Source organism: Cololabis saira, chromosome 3 (genome assembly GCF_033807715.1).
Source record: "Cololabis saira isolate AMF1-May2022 chromosome 3, fColSai1.1, whole genome shotgun sequence".
NCBI lineage: Eukaryota > Metazoa > Chordata > Actinopteri > Beloniformes > Belonidae > Cololabis > Cololabis saira.
In genome coordinates, this window is record NC_084589.1 from 21,054,987 (window position 1) to 21,070,945 (window position 15,959).

Consider the following 15,959-nt stretch of genomic DNA (forward strand, 5'->3'; position numbering starts at 1 on the left):
TTATATTGAACTTGAAGTCTATTTGCATAAAGCTTTTGTGTCACTCTCACTCAAATATTAAAAAGGAAAATCTCTTTAGAGTTGCAGCTAAATGTTTTAGTTTCTGACAATCTTCTTTGATAAGATATTGTACATCAGAATCAGAATCAGAATCAGAAAAGGGTTTATTGCCAAGTTTGTGAAACACATACAAGGAATTTGTTGTGGTGATTTGTGCAATACAATACGAATATAAAAGCAAATATATAAGAGATAAAATGTATAAACAGAAATGTACAATATGAGGTTTTTAAAGTGCCGAACATTAGGTGAACAACATGCTTTGCATTTTATGTTGTACTATCTGACTTAATTTATTATCAAAACATTATAACCCATCCGTTTTGTATACCAGATGAATCCTGTGCAGGGTAATGGGGGTCTGCTGAAGTCTATCCATTCCCAGCTCATTTCAGGCAGGAGGCAGGAGGAAAACCTGGACAGGTAACCAGTCTATCACAGGGACACATACATAGACACTACACACGCTCACACTCACGCTTTAAGGCTGATTTATGGTTCCCCGTTACACCAACGCAGACCCTACGCCATACCCTACGGCGTAGGGTCTGCGTCGATTTAACGCGGAACCATAATTCAGGCTTTACTCACGCAATTTATAATCTTCAATCAACCTAACATACATGGGTGCAGATCCCGGGGGGGACGGGGGGGACATGTCCCCCCCAATTTCTGAAAAACATGAATTGTCCCCCCCAATAAAAATACTCTAAATTATTCAAAATTGAACAAATGTATTTTCAGACTTAAAGGTTGAATATGTAGAATATTTATTAAAAATATATTTCTAAAAAAATAATACATCCACGGTGCGTTTTGAGGTGTACAGAATGAAAGCAATGGGTCCTTTTTTTCTGTTTACCACCATAACTGTGTTAAAACATGATCAGTTAGTTTGAACAACTTGTTTAGGGCTCCATATTTCATACATATAGCTATTGATCGTGCATAAAGTAGTCCCATAGGATAAAAGGAAGATGGTGAGAAGAATTTGAAATGAGTAGACACTACATGCCCAAAACCCTTAAAATTATGATTTACGAATATAACAGCAGTAATATATAATAATAATAATAATAATAATAATAATAATAATAATAATAATAATAATAATAATAATAATAATAATAATAATAATAATAATAATAATAATAATAATAATAATAATATATAAGCAGTGACACACACTGTTGGCTATTTAGGACAAATAAACAAGAAAGGTAAGCACAATAAATGATTCCCTGTGCAATATTTTTGGCCAGCCTTTACCAATTTATGGCATGGTATGAGTTGCACATTGGCTAAAAATTAAAATCAGGTTGGTGTCCCCCCCAATCCTGACATAGATCTGCACCCCTGCTAACATACATGTTTTTGGACTGTGGGAGAAATCCCGAGTACGCGACAAAAAAGAAAAGAAAAACATGCAAACAGTGCTAATCACTAATCCACCATTCCGCTAAAGGGTAATACAATAATAACCCTTATTATTCGTATTCGTGTATTCAAAGTGCTATGGCTCATGCTTTTATTGTGAAATAAAACTACCGGAAGTGTTTACTCGTCGTCTCCAGCGTGAAGGGAAGCTGTTAGCGTAAACCTTGTCAACAAACTCTTACAGAGTCTTATTTATGAGTTTCGTTAAATGGACATTTCCTAAGAGAGTTGTTTTCAGTTGAAGGAAGGCCGTGGGATTGATTTGGCTGTCACCAGTGCTCATTAAAGTCCTGCAGATGTTCCCTTTAGGCGAGGTGAGGTGTTGCTCAGCTAGCGAGGCAGCGCCGGGGCGCTAACGTCAGCCCGTCTGCTGCAGGCCGGGCCACAGCTGGACCATTCTGGTAGGATAACACCACACCAGCCCTGTTCATCTGCACACAGAACACTACTTGATCTGACAGGTGTGCATGTCCAACAGGAGCTGTTGAAGGCGGGTTGTTAGGGGGACAAGCCTTCAGGTTCTGATCACTGATCTGCAGACCAGCTGACGATCTGATGTTTACATGTAGAATATACAGGGGTGCAGATCCATGTCAGGATTGGGGGGGACACCAACCTGATTTTAATTTAAATTTTTTTGCCAATAGGCAACTCATACCATGCAATAAATTGGTAAAGGCTTGCCAAAAAATACTGCACAGGGAATCATTTATTGTGCTTACCTTTCTTGTTTATTTGTCCTAAACAGCCAACAGTGTTTGTCACAGCTTATTTATTATTATTATTATTATTATTATTATTATTATTATTATATATTACTGCTGTTATATTCGTAAATCATAATTTTAAGGGTTTGGGGCATGTAGTGTCTACTCATCTCAAATTCTTCTCACCATCTTCCTTTTATCCTATGGGACTACTTTATGCACGATCAATTGATATATGGATGAAATATGGAGCCCTAAACAAGTTGTTTAAACTAACTGATCATGTTTTAACACAGTTATGGTGGTAAACGGTTCTAAAAAAAAAAAAAAAAAGGACCCATTGCTTTCATTCTGTACACCTCAAAACGCACCGTGGATGTATTATGTTTTTAGAAATATATTTTTAATAAATATTCTACATATTCAACCTTTAAGTCTGAAAATACATTTGTTCAATTTTGGATAATTTAGGGTTTTTTTATTGGGGGGGATAATTCATGTTTTTCAGAAATTGAGGGGACATGTCCTCTCCGTCCCCCCCGTGATCTGCACCCATGATTGAGGATAACATTGTAGGAAAATAATTAAAGTGGTTGATTGTAACCTTTTACAACATCACTGAGTTGTCATGTTTGTCTTGCATGATGTGTTTTGCTTTAATGCTTGCAGTGTCTTTACAGCTCGGATTTAAAGGGGAGTAAATGTCATCTGAACTGTGAGCCCTGGACTCCTTCAGCCCAGAAAGTAATCAATATATTTTCGGTGAGGCTATGACGACTGTCAACATCACCAGGGATATCCTGCACAGGCAGATCCGGGTGAGAAGACTCATGATATAAGCATATATGAGTAGACAATGCTCATGCACACACGTGTTTTCCATTTATGCTTCATAAAGGAATTTACCATTGTTTTTTCTGGATTTACGTCTTCAGGATAAGAGCGCATCAGGCTTCCAAAGGTCCTACCATGTGACTGATCCATTTATCAAAAGACTTGGACTGGAGGCTGAACTTCAGGTCATTGAAAACATGGAGCTTTTTTTATTTGAAACCCCCACCCCCCTTTTTTTTAAATAAAAAGGAATTGAGATGGTTGTAAAAAGGAAGGGACACATGACAGGATATCTCAGTGTACCTATTATTGTAATTTCTTCTGACAGTAAATGTCACCTGTCTCAACAGGGCCATACTGGCTGTGTGAACTGTTTGGAGTGGAATGAACAAGGAGAGTAAGTGTCTGGAGCTACAATGTCACTCTGCTCACTCACATATTAGGATTCTGGTCTTCACTTTATCCGTTTTTATGGGGATAATAAGATATCTGATTATGCATCTTTTTTTTATATATATCTTTATGTATATATCAGAGTTTGGGATTGTATTTGTGCAGCTGTGTAGTTTCTCACCATTCTCCATTATTACTTTCACAAAAAAAACCCACAAACTTGGCTTTGGTGTTATATGCTACATCTTTCTGTTTAAACGGAGTATAACCTTAAAGCACAGTAAGAAGTTTTTATATGTATTGTATAATACACAATCAGGAGATTACTAGTACAGGTATATACAGCTGATAGAATAGCTAGTTAGTCTGTACTCTGTGAACACCGTAATTACCAAAAAGGGTAGTGTGGAGCTTCTGTTTCTGTTACTTCTGTGCATGCCACTAAAAATAGCTCTGTAAACTCTTAATTTGCATCAAATTTAGCACTCTCATTGTTAAAAAAGACCCAACTTAACTCACAGTTGAAAAAATCAAAACCTCACTCTTTAAAGGTATAAAAGTCATCTCCCAATATTTTACTTGGCTTATTACAGCTGCTGATACATTTGTCCTAAGGGCCGGCCTACGGGTAATAACCTTATGCGGTTGAAATACAGGGTAGTCTCCTTTAAATAAGTCTAGCATTGTGCCTTGTATCTCAACTATCTCAACAATTTTAAATGGCTTGAGTCTTGAAAGACCTGAAGAAATTTTGCTTGACAACAAATTGTCTTTGTGATTCTTTTTGTGCTCAGTCTTCTGGCTTCAGGCTCGGATGATCAGCATGCCATCATCTGGGATCCATTCAGACACAAAAGGCTCACAACTATGCACACAGGTCATGCAGCGAATATATTCTCTGTGAAGGTAAGGAGAACTGAGAGAATATGCCCAATGGGTAAAATTATTTATTAATTTACTTACATTGATATTGTAATAATATTATGGCAGCAGTGTGAAAAAAGTAAAATTCCTCCAATAATGAGCATTTGTGAATTACAGTAGTAAAACATGTTGTTTTGCCTGGAGGTCATCTGAAAGGAAATGCTGTAGAGAAATCATTCCAATCATTATACAATTTCCCTTTTATTATTATTAAAATATTGTTGAATTAAACTGAGTAATGTGATGGTTTTAAGATGGTGAGGATATAGCAGCCCAGAATTGGAATATCAGTATATTGTTGTTCTTAAAATTAATTTCAGTGTTTCTACCTGTGGTTACAAACTAACTGATTACTGTACACTAGTAAAGATTGTGTCCGTGCTTATGTATTTATTCTGGTGTTTTTCTATGTCCATGCAGTTCCTCCCTCACTCTGGGGACAGAATTTTAATAACAGGTGCAGCCGACACAAAGGTCCATGTGCATGACCTGACGGTGAAGGAAACCATCCATATGTTTTCTGATCATACCAACAGAGTTAAACGCATCGCCACAGCACCCATGTGGCCTAACACCTTCTGGAGTGCTGCTGAAGATGGCATCATCAGGTCAGATTCTGGGTACCAGATATTAATCATAGCCAATAAAGACATTGCCATACCTAAGGCTATTTTTGAAATTGTATACTATACTGTTTCGGATTTTGCAAAAGTTTGTACAACCTACTGCAAAATCTGCAATTTGAGAAAATATCTGGATGGTGAACTACTTAAAGACCAAAAAAAATGGTATTCAGCTGTTTAGTCTGCCTTGAATCATTTACTTCATTTTCCAAAACAGGAAAGTCACAACAAATACCATAGCACGCTACAAATGGAATTGCTTTTGTAATACTACCTACCAGCGACCACAGAATGCAGTACATACTTGGAGCGTGGATAGTATGCCAGAACAGAATAGGTGGTTACAAAAATGGTTGGATTTTAGTTAAAGTTTTTTTGTTTTGTTTTTTTCCATTTTCTTTACAGACAATACGACCTGCGGGAGAGCAGTAAACACTCTGAAGTGCTGATCGACCTGACAGAGTTCTGTGGTCAGCTGGTTGAGGCCAAGTGTCTGGCAGTCAATCCACGTGACAACAACTACCTGGCTGTGGGAGCCAACGGGCCTTTTGTTCGTCTCTATGACATCAGGATGATTCACAACTACAGGTTAAACAGTTCTTTTTTTCATTAATTGACAATCACTTGAATGTGATGCATTAAAATTTGGACACTTGGAAAAAGGGATTTTTTTTTTTAAGCCTGTTTCGTTCCTTACAGGAAATCTTTGAGTCAGAGCACATCAGCAGCTGTCCACACATTCTGCGAAAGGCAGAAGCCCATCCCAGATGGTGCAGGGCAGTATTATGTAGCAGGTGTGTATAAATCTAAACTATATAGTATTAAATTAATTGACCTAGAACAAATGACTTAGAACGCTAATTAGGAAACGCACCAGTTGCAATAAAGTTACCTGAGAAGGATGTTCTGAATAACATCATCATCCCTGTGAATCCTTCAGGGCATCTGCCAGTGAAACTCTCAGACTACAATAACCGCCTGAGGGTCCTTGTGGCCACCTATGTTACCTTCAGCCCAGATGGCACAGAGCTGCTTGTCAACATGGGAGGGGAACAGGTAATTTGTCTTCTAAACCAACAAGAGAAGATGAGAAGATATATAAGTTGCCTTTCATTGCTATCCCTCACTTATTAATACATTGTCATGTTTTTTGGGTATTTTTTGGGTTCTTTTTATGCTTCTTTTAGGTGTATTTGTTTGACTTGACATTCAAGCAGAGGCCATACACCTTCCTGCTCCCCAAAAAATGCCAATCATCACCAGGTAAGTCTGCCACAATACTGAATAATGCCTTACTCTGCTGCTGTATATTGAGGATTTCATCCTTACACAGCAGGTGTTGGTAATATCTGAAACTGTTGCTTTCCAGGAGATGTGCAGAATGGAAAGACCACCAATGGCGTCGCCAATGGAATTCACTTGCCAGCAAGTCACATTCGTTTTGCTGGAAACAAAATACAATCTAGGTACCCGTCACTACAAAAAACATTTCATCTTTGCTGTTGAGATGTCGAGTGGTTTTAAACATTATTTTCTACTTCTCATCTAAATGTTTTAGTTCTTCTGAGCTCCCTCCACATTTGGAGAAGATAAAGCAACAAGCTAATGATGCATTTGCCCGTCAGCAGTGGACACAGGCCATCCAGTTGTATAGTTTAGGCATTCATCAGGCTAACCGGAATGCCATGCTGTACGGGAACAGGGCTGCAGCCTACATGAAACGTAAATGGTAGGTGTCGTATACTACACAGAGAGTAGTCATACATTTCTCCTGAAGGTGTTTGTATCCTTAATCTTTTGACTGTGCTTTCAGGGATGGAGACCATTATGATGCACTCAGGGATTGCATAAGGGCCCTCACACTAAACCCCAGCCATCTGAAAGCACATTTTAGACTGGCAAGGTGTCTGTTTGAGCTGAAATACGTGGCTGAGGCTCTGGAGTGTCTGGATGACTTCAAAGGAAAGTTTCCTGAGCAGGCGCACAGCAATGCCTGTGATGCCTTAGATAAAGATATCAAGGCAGCCCTTTTCTCCAAGTCCGAATCAGGTGGGAAAAAATGAGTTGAATACCTGTTTACTTTAAGTATTGTCATCGGGGGCATTAATCGTTTGCTGTAATTTGCATAATCTTGGTATCAAAGAACTCACATTTTTCAACACAAAACTTTGTTTATCTGTTTTACAAGCATTTGTTTTAAACAATACCTTGCAGACATTTATGTTCAACAAAAAGTGCAGGAGACATCAGTATTTCTTGCCAGGTTCACTGTTAATACTGATATAATAATACATTAATGATTAACTGTTTATGTTTACATATATCCTTAACTTTTGAGAGCAGACATTTTTGTTTATTTCAAATAATTTTGAGTAGGACCATTTTCTTTTTTCCTTTTTTCTCCCCCCCTTTTCTTCACCAGCTGAAGACAAAAAAACCAACAGCTCCATTCGATTTCAATCATTCAGTCGGAAAGAGTCCATCCCCGAGGATGAGTTGGTGTTGAGAGAGCGCAGTTATGATTACAAGCACAGATACTGTGGGCACTGTAACACCACCACTGATATCAAAGAGGCCAACTTCTTTGGAAGGTCAGTACACCTCACTGACAGTCTGCTTTTCACTCACTTGGGGGCAGTCATCAGCCGTTTGATGAAAATGTAACCGGATCCTCGTCTTAGTTAAAGTGGAGGTCAAACAGGAGCTTTAGCTCATGACATGTAATTATGGGTCTATTTTGTATTAATGCTCCCATTAAACACCACTAACTTCAAACACTCTTCAGAATCAGATCAAAGCTGAAAAGCCTACAGAGATATTTATTCTTTTTGAGTTTTTAAGCCCTGTTGCAAGTTAAGAATTGTCCGTTTGTTTGGTTCATTGATGTTTACAGGATTCATAGGTGTCTTAATGTAATTTTTTTTTTCTTTTTTCAAAGTTGATTTAGCTGGAGTGGGAACACATTTTCCATGTTGACACACAGCACGAATACAAAGTAGCTGTTGCAGTTTACAAAAATAACTGTTATAGTATAAAAGTTACTGATCGTTTATCAAGTCTGATTGTAGTACAGACATGAAAGAAGCTGGTTTACTTCCCTAAACTGCAACAGTCTGATAAACCACAGAGCATAAGTTGCAATATATTTTGACTGACTGTAAAAATTGAGACACCTTTACTCACCTGGTTTCTCATTGCATTATCTAGTACAGTAGGCTGATGAACGGAAATCATTGTCTTCACTTCTTACTAAATCTTGCATACCACAACGACAAAGTGAAAGCATGTACCAATATATATATATATATATATATATATATATATATATATATATTGGTACATGCTTTCACTTTGTCTACTAAATCTTGCATACCACAACGACAAAGTGAAAGCATGTACCAATATATATATATATATATATATATATATATATATATATATATATATATATATATATATATATATATATATATATATATATATATATATATATATATATATATATATATATTGGTACATGCTTTCACTTTGTCGTTGTGGTATGCAAGATTTAGTAAGAAGTGAAGACAATGATTTCTGTATTTATATGTATATATATATATATATATATTTATATATTTTTTTTTATAGGTTTCCATAAACATGCCTTGTTAGACAGGTCTGAATGGTTTCTTTTTCTCTCTAGCAAAGGCCAGTATATTGTCAGTGGCTCCGATGATGGCTCTTTCTTCATCTGGGAAAAAGAAACGACTAACCTGGTGAGGATCCTGCAAGGAGACGAGTCCATAGTGAACTGCCTACAGCCACACCCCAGCTACTGCTTCTTGGCTACTAGTGGCATTGACCCAGTGGTTCGATTATGGAACCCTAGACCAGAGGTAAGCGGGGATACCACTGCACATTTCACATACAGAAAGTACTAGATCACCACGTATGTGGTCATAATTAGTTGTCATGTCTTTAGTTGACCTCTTATTTTGTTACTTTGCAGACAGACAGTGAGAATGGGCGTGTAGTGGAGGACATGGAGGGAGCTGCTCAGGCGAACCAGAGGCGTATGAATGCGGATCCACTGGAAGTAATGCTGCTTAATATGGGCTATCGCATCACAGGCCTGCGTGGTGTTGGCCCTGATGGTTCAGACGATGAAAACAGCTCAGAGGGACAAGTACAGTGTAGGCCAAGCTAAACAAACAGTACTCCATTCTGTTGAATGGATTTAGGATGCAAAGCACACTTGCAGCTCCTGTTTGAAACTTAGGCCCCTCCCCCTCTCTGACAGAACATTAAGTGAATGTCATGTCACATCTTTGCACTATGCATCGCCCTCCCCTGTCCAATGCCAGGACTTGCGGAGACCACTTTGGGGAGAATTCATGGAGGGTTGAGACAACGCTCTTTTCGCCCTTTTCAACACTTTAACTTGTCCCTCCATCTTGTGGTGGCAAGGGAACACCTTTTGAGGAGAGCACCTTCCAAGTCAATCCCCAGTTTCTCACAGAGGAGTTTTGGCACTTTTTGCTTCTCAGCTTTATGTTGGAGAGAGACACAGCACGTAGACGAAGCAATGAGTGGTCACAAGACCTATTTTAAGGTCAGCGTGGCCACACAGTCTCAGCGTTCCCCTGGAGAATCCCGTCACAGGCCTGAAAACAGTGCTTTGTTGCATCTCCTGTACGCTCTATATATGGAGCAACATGTTGCACTCATCTTGGCAAGGCTGAACACGCAAGTCATCGATTCTGTTAGACTCGGCCCTTTTTTTTTTTTTTGTTGGAGCTTTGGTCGCAGAAAACCTAGTGGAAGTTGTAGCTCCAGTGGATTGCATTTGTATGCATTCTTTAGTTTACAGATTTATGGAAAAACAAGGGGTTTTCTCTGCCAAAGGTTGCCAGCTATCATCTCATAAGCCAAGGATCAATGTTGGTTTCTCTTTTTCATTCAAACATAAGTTTGGCTCCTTTTTAATGAAGAGTTTTTAGTTCAGTAGCTCATTGACGAGTCTGGACGATATCAGCAAAACAGTGCTTGTAATCAAATAACTTTCTAGTATTTTTTTTTTCTGTAGTCCAATTGATTGCACATGCCATTTGAGATGAAATGTTATGGACAAGCCTTTGTTGGGTGTAAGGGGGACACGTATGCTAATTTGTGTTGTTACCGCTGGGCGCAAAATATTAGGCAATAAGTGTTCCTGGCTACACGGCTCTACCATTAGTCCTTTACTGCGGTCAGGTCGGTGTTCAGCTTGCATGAGATGTCTCTGACCATAGATGTGAGGCGGGAAAAAACACAGCTACATCCATCCATGTGGAGCTTAGAAAATAGCTCATTGTAACTTTTTTGCCCTGAAAAGAATCAGTGTTAATGATGGGGTTCTCAGCAACATGCAGCACTAGGCTTCCCTGTGTTTACTTCATTCATGTTTTTTTTTTTTGTTTGTTTTTTTTGAGAAACCCAGTTATAACCTTTGTTTCAACAGAACAAAGAATAAAAAATATGAAACACTTTTCCTGTCAGTTTTCTTTCCCTTTGTTCCATGAGTGACAAATTGTTTGCTTGTTTTATTAATGAAGGAGTTACCCAGGAGACACAGCGGTACAGACAACAGTGTACCGTACTCTTTGGGAAGCAACAGTAGGCTCATTTATCAGAGTCTGATTCTGCTGACTGTGGCAGGACAGGTGTGAGTGCAGTACATCATACTCATGCTCCATATACTGTAGTAATAATGAGGTGACCCAGTTTTAAACACTAATGGTTGAAAAGACAAATGTCTACTGTTGATGGAGCCTGTGCCAAATAAGGGCTATAATTTGATCACACACGGCTGCAAAAACTAAACTTTCCCTATTTGTTAATACATGTATTAATCTGAGTAAATGTGCCATCATTATGATCATTTTCTCTGTTAAACTATAAAAGATGAGTCTATGCTGGTAATTCCCGCCAGGGAGCGTAAACGCCACAGTCGATCAACATAGACGGTGGTGCGTTCAAGCACCTGCAGTTTTACTCGGACACTTCCGCCTCCAGACCGCCGGTGCGTCACTGTCATCTCCCCGCTGTCACTGCAGGCTGTGATGGCGGAGGTGGACGATACCGACATAATGATGAACTACCAAGCCGATTTCTCAAAAACCGACAGAAAAAACGGCCGCTACCCCTACTGCGTCGTCTGGACGCCCATCCCGATCTTATCGTAAGAGGCTAAAACGCTATTTCTGGTCTTGCAACGAAATGTTATGACGCGACAGCTCACATCTCGGACGGCAGATTGTTACTTTCCAAACGAGATGAGATCATGTTCTATCACTTTATTTAATTTCTAAAACGGTATTCAATTTAATTACAAGGCTGCGTTAAAATCACAGCACAATTAGTGTTCTAGGCTACACTATAAAGAACAGACTCATTCATGTATTCTGCAGGTGGGTGCTCCCCTTCATCGGTCACATGGGCATATGCACTTCCTCTGGAGTCATTAGGGATTTTGCAGGATCGTACTTTGTTTCGGTGAGTCCTGCTGTTTTGGATCCACTGCATCACCTCATGTAAAAGATTGTTTCTTGGTCCAGTGCATTCTTGCAAGATTACAATTAAAATGCAAATATTTTGTAACCATGTAGTTAAAGCCCTGCATTAGTAGTGAGCGTTTGTAATTTATAGCATAAAGTGTTTCTTTTATTTATTTATTTATTTAAGAATAAGGTCATTTGATTTGACTGTAACTCAATAAGGAGTTCATGTTCCCTATTTCAAAATACAGCACTTTTCTTTTCTTTTTTCTCAGGAGGATAACATGGGGTTTGGCTGCCCAACAAAGTAAGTTGATCAGTCAGAGTGTAGTATTTTGATCATTAGTGACACATATACAGGACTGTCTCAGAAAATTTGAATATTGTGATAAAGTTCTTTATTTTCTGTAATGCAATTAAAAAAACAAAAATTTCATACATTCTGGATTCATTACAAATCAACTGAAATATTGCAAGCCTTTTATTATTTTAATATTGCTGATTATGGTTTACAGTTTAAGATTAAGATTCCCAGAATATTCTAATTTTTTTAGATAGGATATTTGAGTTTTCTTAAACTAAGCCATGATCAGCAGTATTAAAATAATAAAAGGCTTGCGATATTTCAGTTGATTTGTAATGAATCCAGAATGTATGACATTTTTGCATTACAGAAAATAAAGGACTTTATCACAATATTCAAATTTTCTGAGACAGTCCTGTAGAGCAAAATACTGATAGACTGTTTACGAATCTTGCAGATACTGGAAGCTTGATGTGGACAAAGTCTGTGGTAATGGTGTAGCCACATGGGACAAAGCAGTGCAGGATGCATCTGATGAGTATAAATGCAGGCCGGTAAGACTGTATAAAAGAATTTTATTTCAACTCGAGTTTTTAAATTGTCATTATTATAATAAAATATATAAATACTTTTTCCTGCTTCAACTGTAGCACAATCTGTGCTTTGATAACTGCCATTCCCATGTTGCAATGGCCCTCAACCTCATGCGATATGACAACAGCACGTCTTGGAACATGGTGAACCTGTGTGCCCTGTCGCTCATTCATGGGAGACACGTGAGGTAAGTATCTGAAACTCATTCAGCTGCTTGTCAGAGCACGGTAAACACTCAAACAACAAATATGGTAACAAGAGTAGTTAAACATGACTTAAATGGGCCGTATTGTGCTTCTTCATGTTTTCTGACATATCCATAATGTTAAAATGATTAATTAACATTTTACATGTCAGTGGAGGGTCAAAAGATGATGTCTGCATAGGTTATGGTGGAACTTGTGCACAGAATTGACAGGAAATAGGATTTACAAAGTTTTGTGGACCCTGGATGGTGAAAACTTTGCTAAATGGTTGTCTCTGTCTTATGTAAGATATATAAGACACAGTGGAATTTTCTTATACGGTTTTGGTCTATAGGCAGCGTTATACAGGGCTCCAACCAATCAGAAGACACTTGAACATGATTTACTGAGTTCATACTGAGTTCATTCTGAGTTCTTACTGAGTTCTTACTGAGTCCTCTAATTTTCCCAAAATATCTCTCACTGTATTTTTTGTCTTTGTTGGTCTGCAAACAATTATGGCCTTATGGAGATAGATTGAACTCAGAAGAACTTTAGAGATAGCATAGATTAAAATAAGATGACTGGAAAGTTGTTTAAGCAGTGGATCTCATGAACTGGTTTAATGATTGTGTAATGATGTAGGACAGATCATTTCTATCAGTGTTCATAATGAAACTGAAGTAACGTTCTCTGGTCCATGTAAGTCTGGCACGTCATCGGAGTGAAGTTACGCCACATGCAAAATACCAGGATTTAATCTTTGCATCTAACCCCGGCCTCTTTTGATTTGGTTAACTGTATGATTGCTTTTCAGGCATATTTTAGCACTATCTTTGCTGTTTACACTCATACAACTAAACACCAGCTCAGCACTGAAGTACTTTCATATTTTAATACTGTGCTTTTTCAAAAAGTGCTGAGATGCTGTGTGACATGTAAAAAAAACAGACTACCCATAATTTATTTAACTGAAAATAGTTTCAACCCAATTCCAAGAAATGTTTGGACACTGTGTAAAATATCATTTGAGGAACAGAATGCAAGACTTGTAAATCTCATAAACCAGCTCAAAGTTTATCTTCTCTTAAAATGAACTTTTCTTACTGCTCTACTTGTTTTAAGTTTACTGGAAATCTTCCACTCTTTCCACGATAATTCTTTGATTACAGAGGACATAATGAATAAACACTTTTCTGTGGTTGAGAACATATATTTGTGTCTCTGACAACTTTGACATAGCAGTCATTTTGAACACAACTTTACTTAGTTTTGAGAAACTTCAATCTAAATATAACCTAAGGGAACATTCAGATTTGTGACTGTGAGCTCTCAGTATAATTATCCCGACTTCTAATCTTTTCCTCCACCCAACTCAACTCAGTATATGCTGGTCCTGTGAAGCTTTAACACTGATTTCAGAAGATGCAATGCAGAGGAGGAGGGTGGACTCAAGCCAAGTGTCCAACTCCTCCCCCTAAAAACTGTCTGCTGTGAATTGAGCTCTAAAACATGTTGAAACAGGAGTTGTTTTACTGCATCGCTTTAATATTTTGACAAAAGTATGTTACAGACTTTTCATTGTGACCTCAGGATATGGTCTCAGCTTTGGAAGAAAGGACAGAATTTGTCTCTTTTTAATATCCTTTTTTTTGCCACCCTGCTTTTCATTATTTACTTCAGAGATCTGTTTATTATTTCATTGTCACTTACATGCATTGTGAAGGGGATTTGGAGATTTTCATCTGAGTGCAAGACATCTGGGATCAAAACAGAACATGTGCACACTCCTCCACTTTATGTATAGCAGCTTCCCAAGAGCAAATCCCCCTTAAATCCCAGAGGATAAGCAAAAAGCTTGATTATAATTGGGGTATTTTTTCATATTGAAGTTCTTGTTATGTTTGACTATCCAAGCTTAAGTAATTAGTTAATATTTATTTTCACAAGTCTTTCTATCCAGAAAAGTTAGAAAAAAAATATACAATCTTTTTCTAATAACAAAGAGAACACAAGTAGCTGTTGTAATAAGGTGACAGAAGCCTTAACACCCGTTTAGGACCTTCATTTCAAGCATGCACGGGAAAAACAAACTGGATTTTGGTTGTATTAAGGCACATATGGCTCAGAGATCCCCCCTTCATTATTCTCCACTGACCCACATAGAGAATGCTGGCGTCACAGCTTGTGCCGCCTGTGCACTCTCCCCCACTCCACAGGAGTCTTTTAAACAGATGGGGAGTCATGTAATTCATCACCGACAGTTGCGCTCCCCTTTGTGCCACAGCTGGAGGTCACCTCACTGCCGGGGCTCCCTGCAACAACTGAGATGGGATAGTAGGACTCACGCCTAATGAGCAGGGGATCTGTGTGAAGTTACAAAACAAACAAAATAAACACGGGAACACCAAATACCTCAGCGCATCACACGTGCCCTCGGCTGTCTGAAAAACACCAGGAAAGATTGTTGACCCTGTGTGTCATTCTCCTTCAGTTTCCGCCTCTAACACAGTCTTTCTGTCCCTCAGCTGGGGCGCGTTCCTCAAGACCTGGCTGCCCTTCGCCATGCTCTGCGGAGTCCTTGCCACGTTCGTCCTAACTTTCCATCTCCAGTAGTGCAACCAGCTGCACAAGGAGATGACTTTTGTTATACTTTATGCATCATCATTGACATGAATGGTGTATTGTGATAGAGCATTTGTATATACAAAGAAAGCAAACAAACAAAGGACTTCATGGTGTGTTGTAATTAGTAGTGATCTAGTCTTTGGCAGGGCAGTTAAGGTTAAAGCCTTGCTGTTTGTCAGTAGATTTGACACTTTTTTTTTTCTCTGTGCTGTATTAGTTTAGCCAGCTCTACTTCAGTATTTGCAAATCCACTCTTCACGATATATAGTGTTTTACATGGTGGGGTCTCTGTCCTTGTTTTGCTTTGCAAATAGCATTCTCAAGGATGTCTGTCTGTTATACGACACAGTGGAGTAATGTATTTAAACTCCAGAGATGCATTTTTCATGAACGGCAATGATGAATGTGTTTTCAGTCCGGCTAATGTTGATTTCAGTGACGAATCACCGCAAAATCTTAATGCTGAAACTACTCATCTATTATTTGTCCAAGAGATATGAGCCGCTACCAAAGATAGAATGATGGAAGACCCATGTGTAAAAAAAAAAAAAAAAAAAACCCAATGTATTGTCCTCCACTGAATCGGTGCTTCTCATATGTGAAGAAAGATGTGTTCATTTTTATAAAATCATTATTGCTATTGTTTATCTTCATAAAAAAACTGTTTGCTTTCCAATTATGGAAGTGCATGCTGAAATGTTACTTTAACCCTGCCAAATGATTTTGTATGTATGTATATATATATATATATA

At 38.3% G+C, this 15,959-nt stretch overlaps 2 protein-coding genes across 2 annotated transcripts; both read left to right on the top strand.

Annotated features, from left to right (window-relative positions):
- Positions 1 to 1,620: 1,620 nt before the first annotated feature.
- Positions 1,621 to 10,469, top strand: wdtc1 (WD and tetratricopeptide repeats 1). The gene is made up of 16 exons (XM_061716482.1): positions 1,621 to 1,898; positions 2,885 to 3,022; positions 3,140 to 3,223; positions 3,389 to 3,435; positions 4,226 to 4,337; positions 4,776 to 4,963; positions 5,384 to 5,566; positions 5,678 to 5,772; positions 5,919 to 6,034; positions 6,166 to 6,241; positions 6,348 to 6,444; positions 6,537 to 6,707; positions 6,792 to 7,027; positions 7,401 to 7,569; positions 8,664 to 8,856; positions 8,970 to 10,469. Exons 2-16 carry the CDS (start codon positions 2,975 to 2,977, stop codon positions 9,165 to 9,167), a joined length of 2,013 nt encoding a protein of 670 aa, XP_061572466.1. The 5' UTR covers positions 1,621 to 1,898; positions 2,885 to 2,974; the 3' UTR covers positions 9,168 to 10,469.
- Positions 10,470 to 11,024: 555 nt separating this feature from the next.
- Positions 11,025 to 15,940, top strand: LOC133427654 (transmembrane protein 222-like). The gene is made up of 6 exons (XM_061716484.1): positions 11,025 to 11,180; positions 11,410 to 11,494; positions 11,772 to 11,803; positions 12,258 to 12,354; positions 12,451 to 12,581; positions 15,108 to 15,940. The coding sequence occupies exons 1-6, from the start codon at positions 11,062 to 11,064 to the stop codon at positions 15,193 to 15,195; spliced, it is 552 nt and encodes a 183-aa protein (XP_061572468.1). The 5' UTR covers positions 11,025 to 11,061; the 3' UTR covers positions 15,196 to 15,940.
- Positions 15,941 to 15,959: the final 19 nt, after the last annotated feature.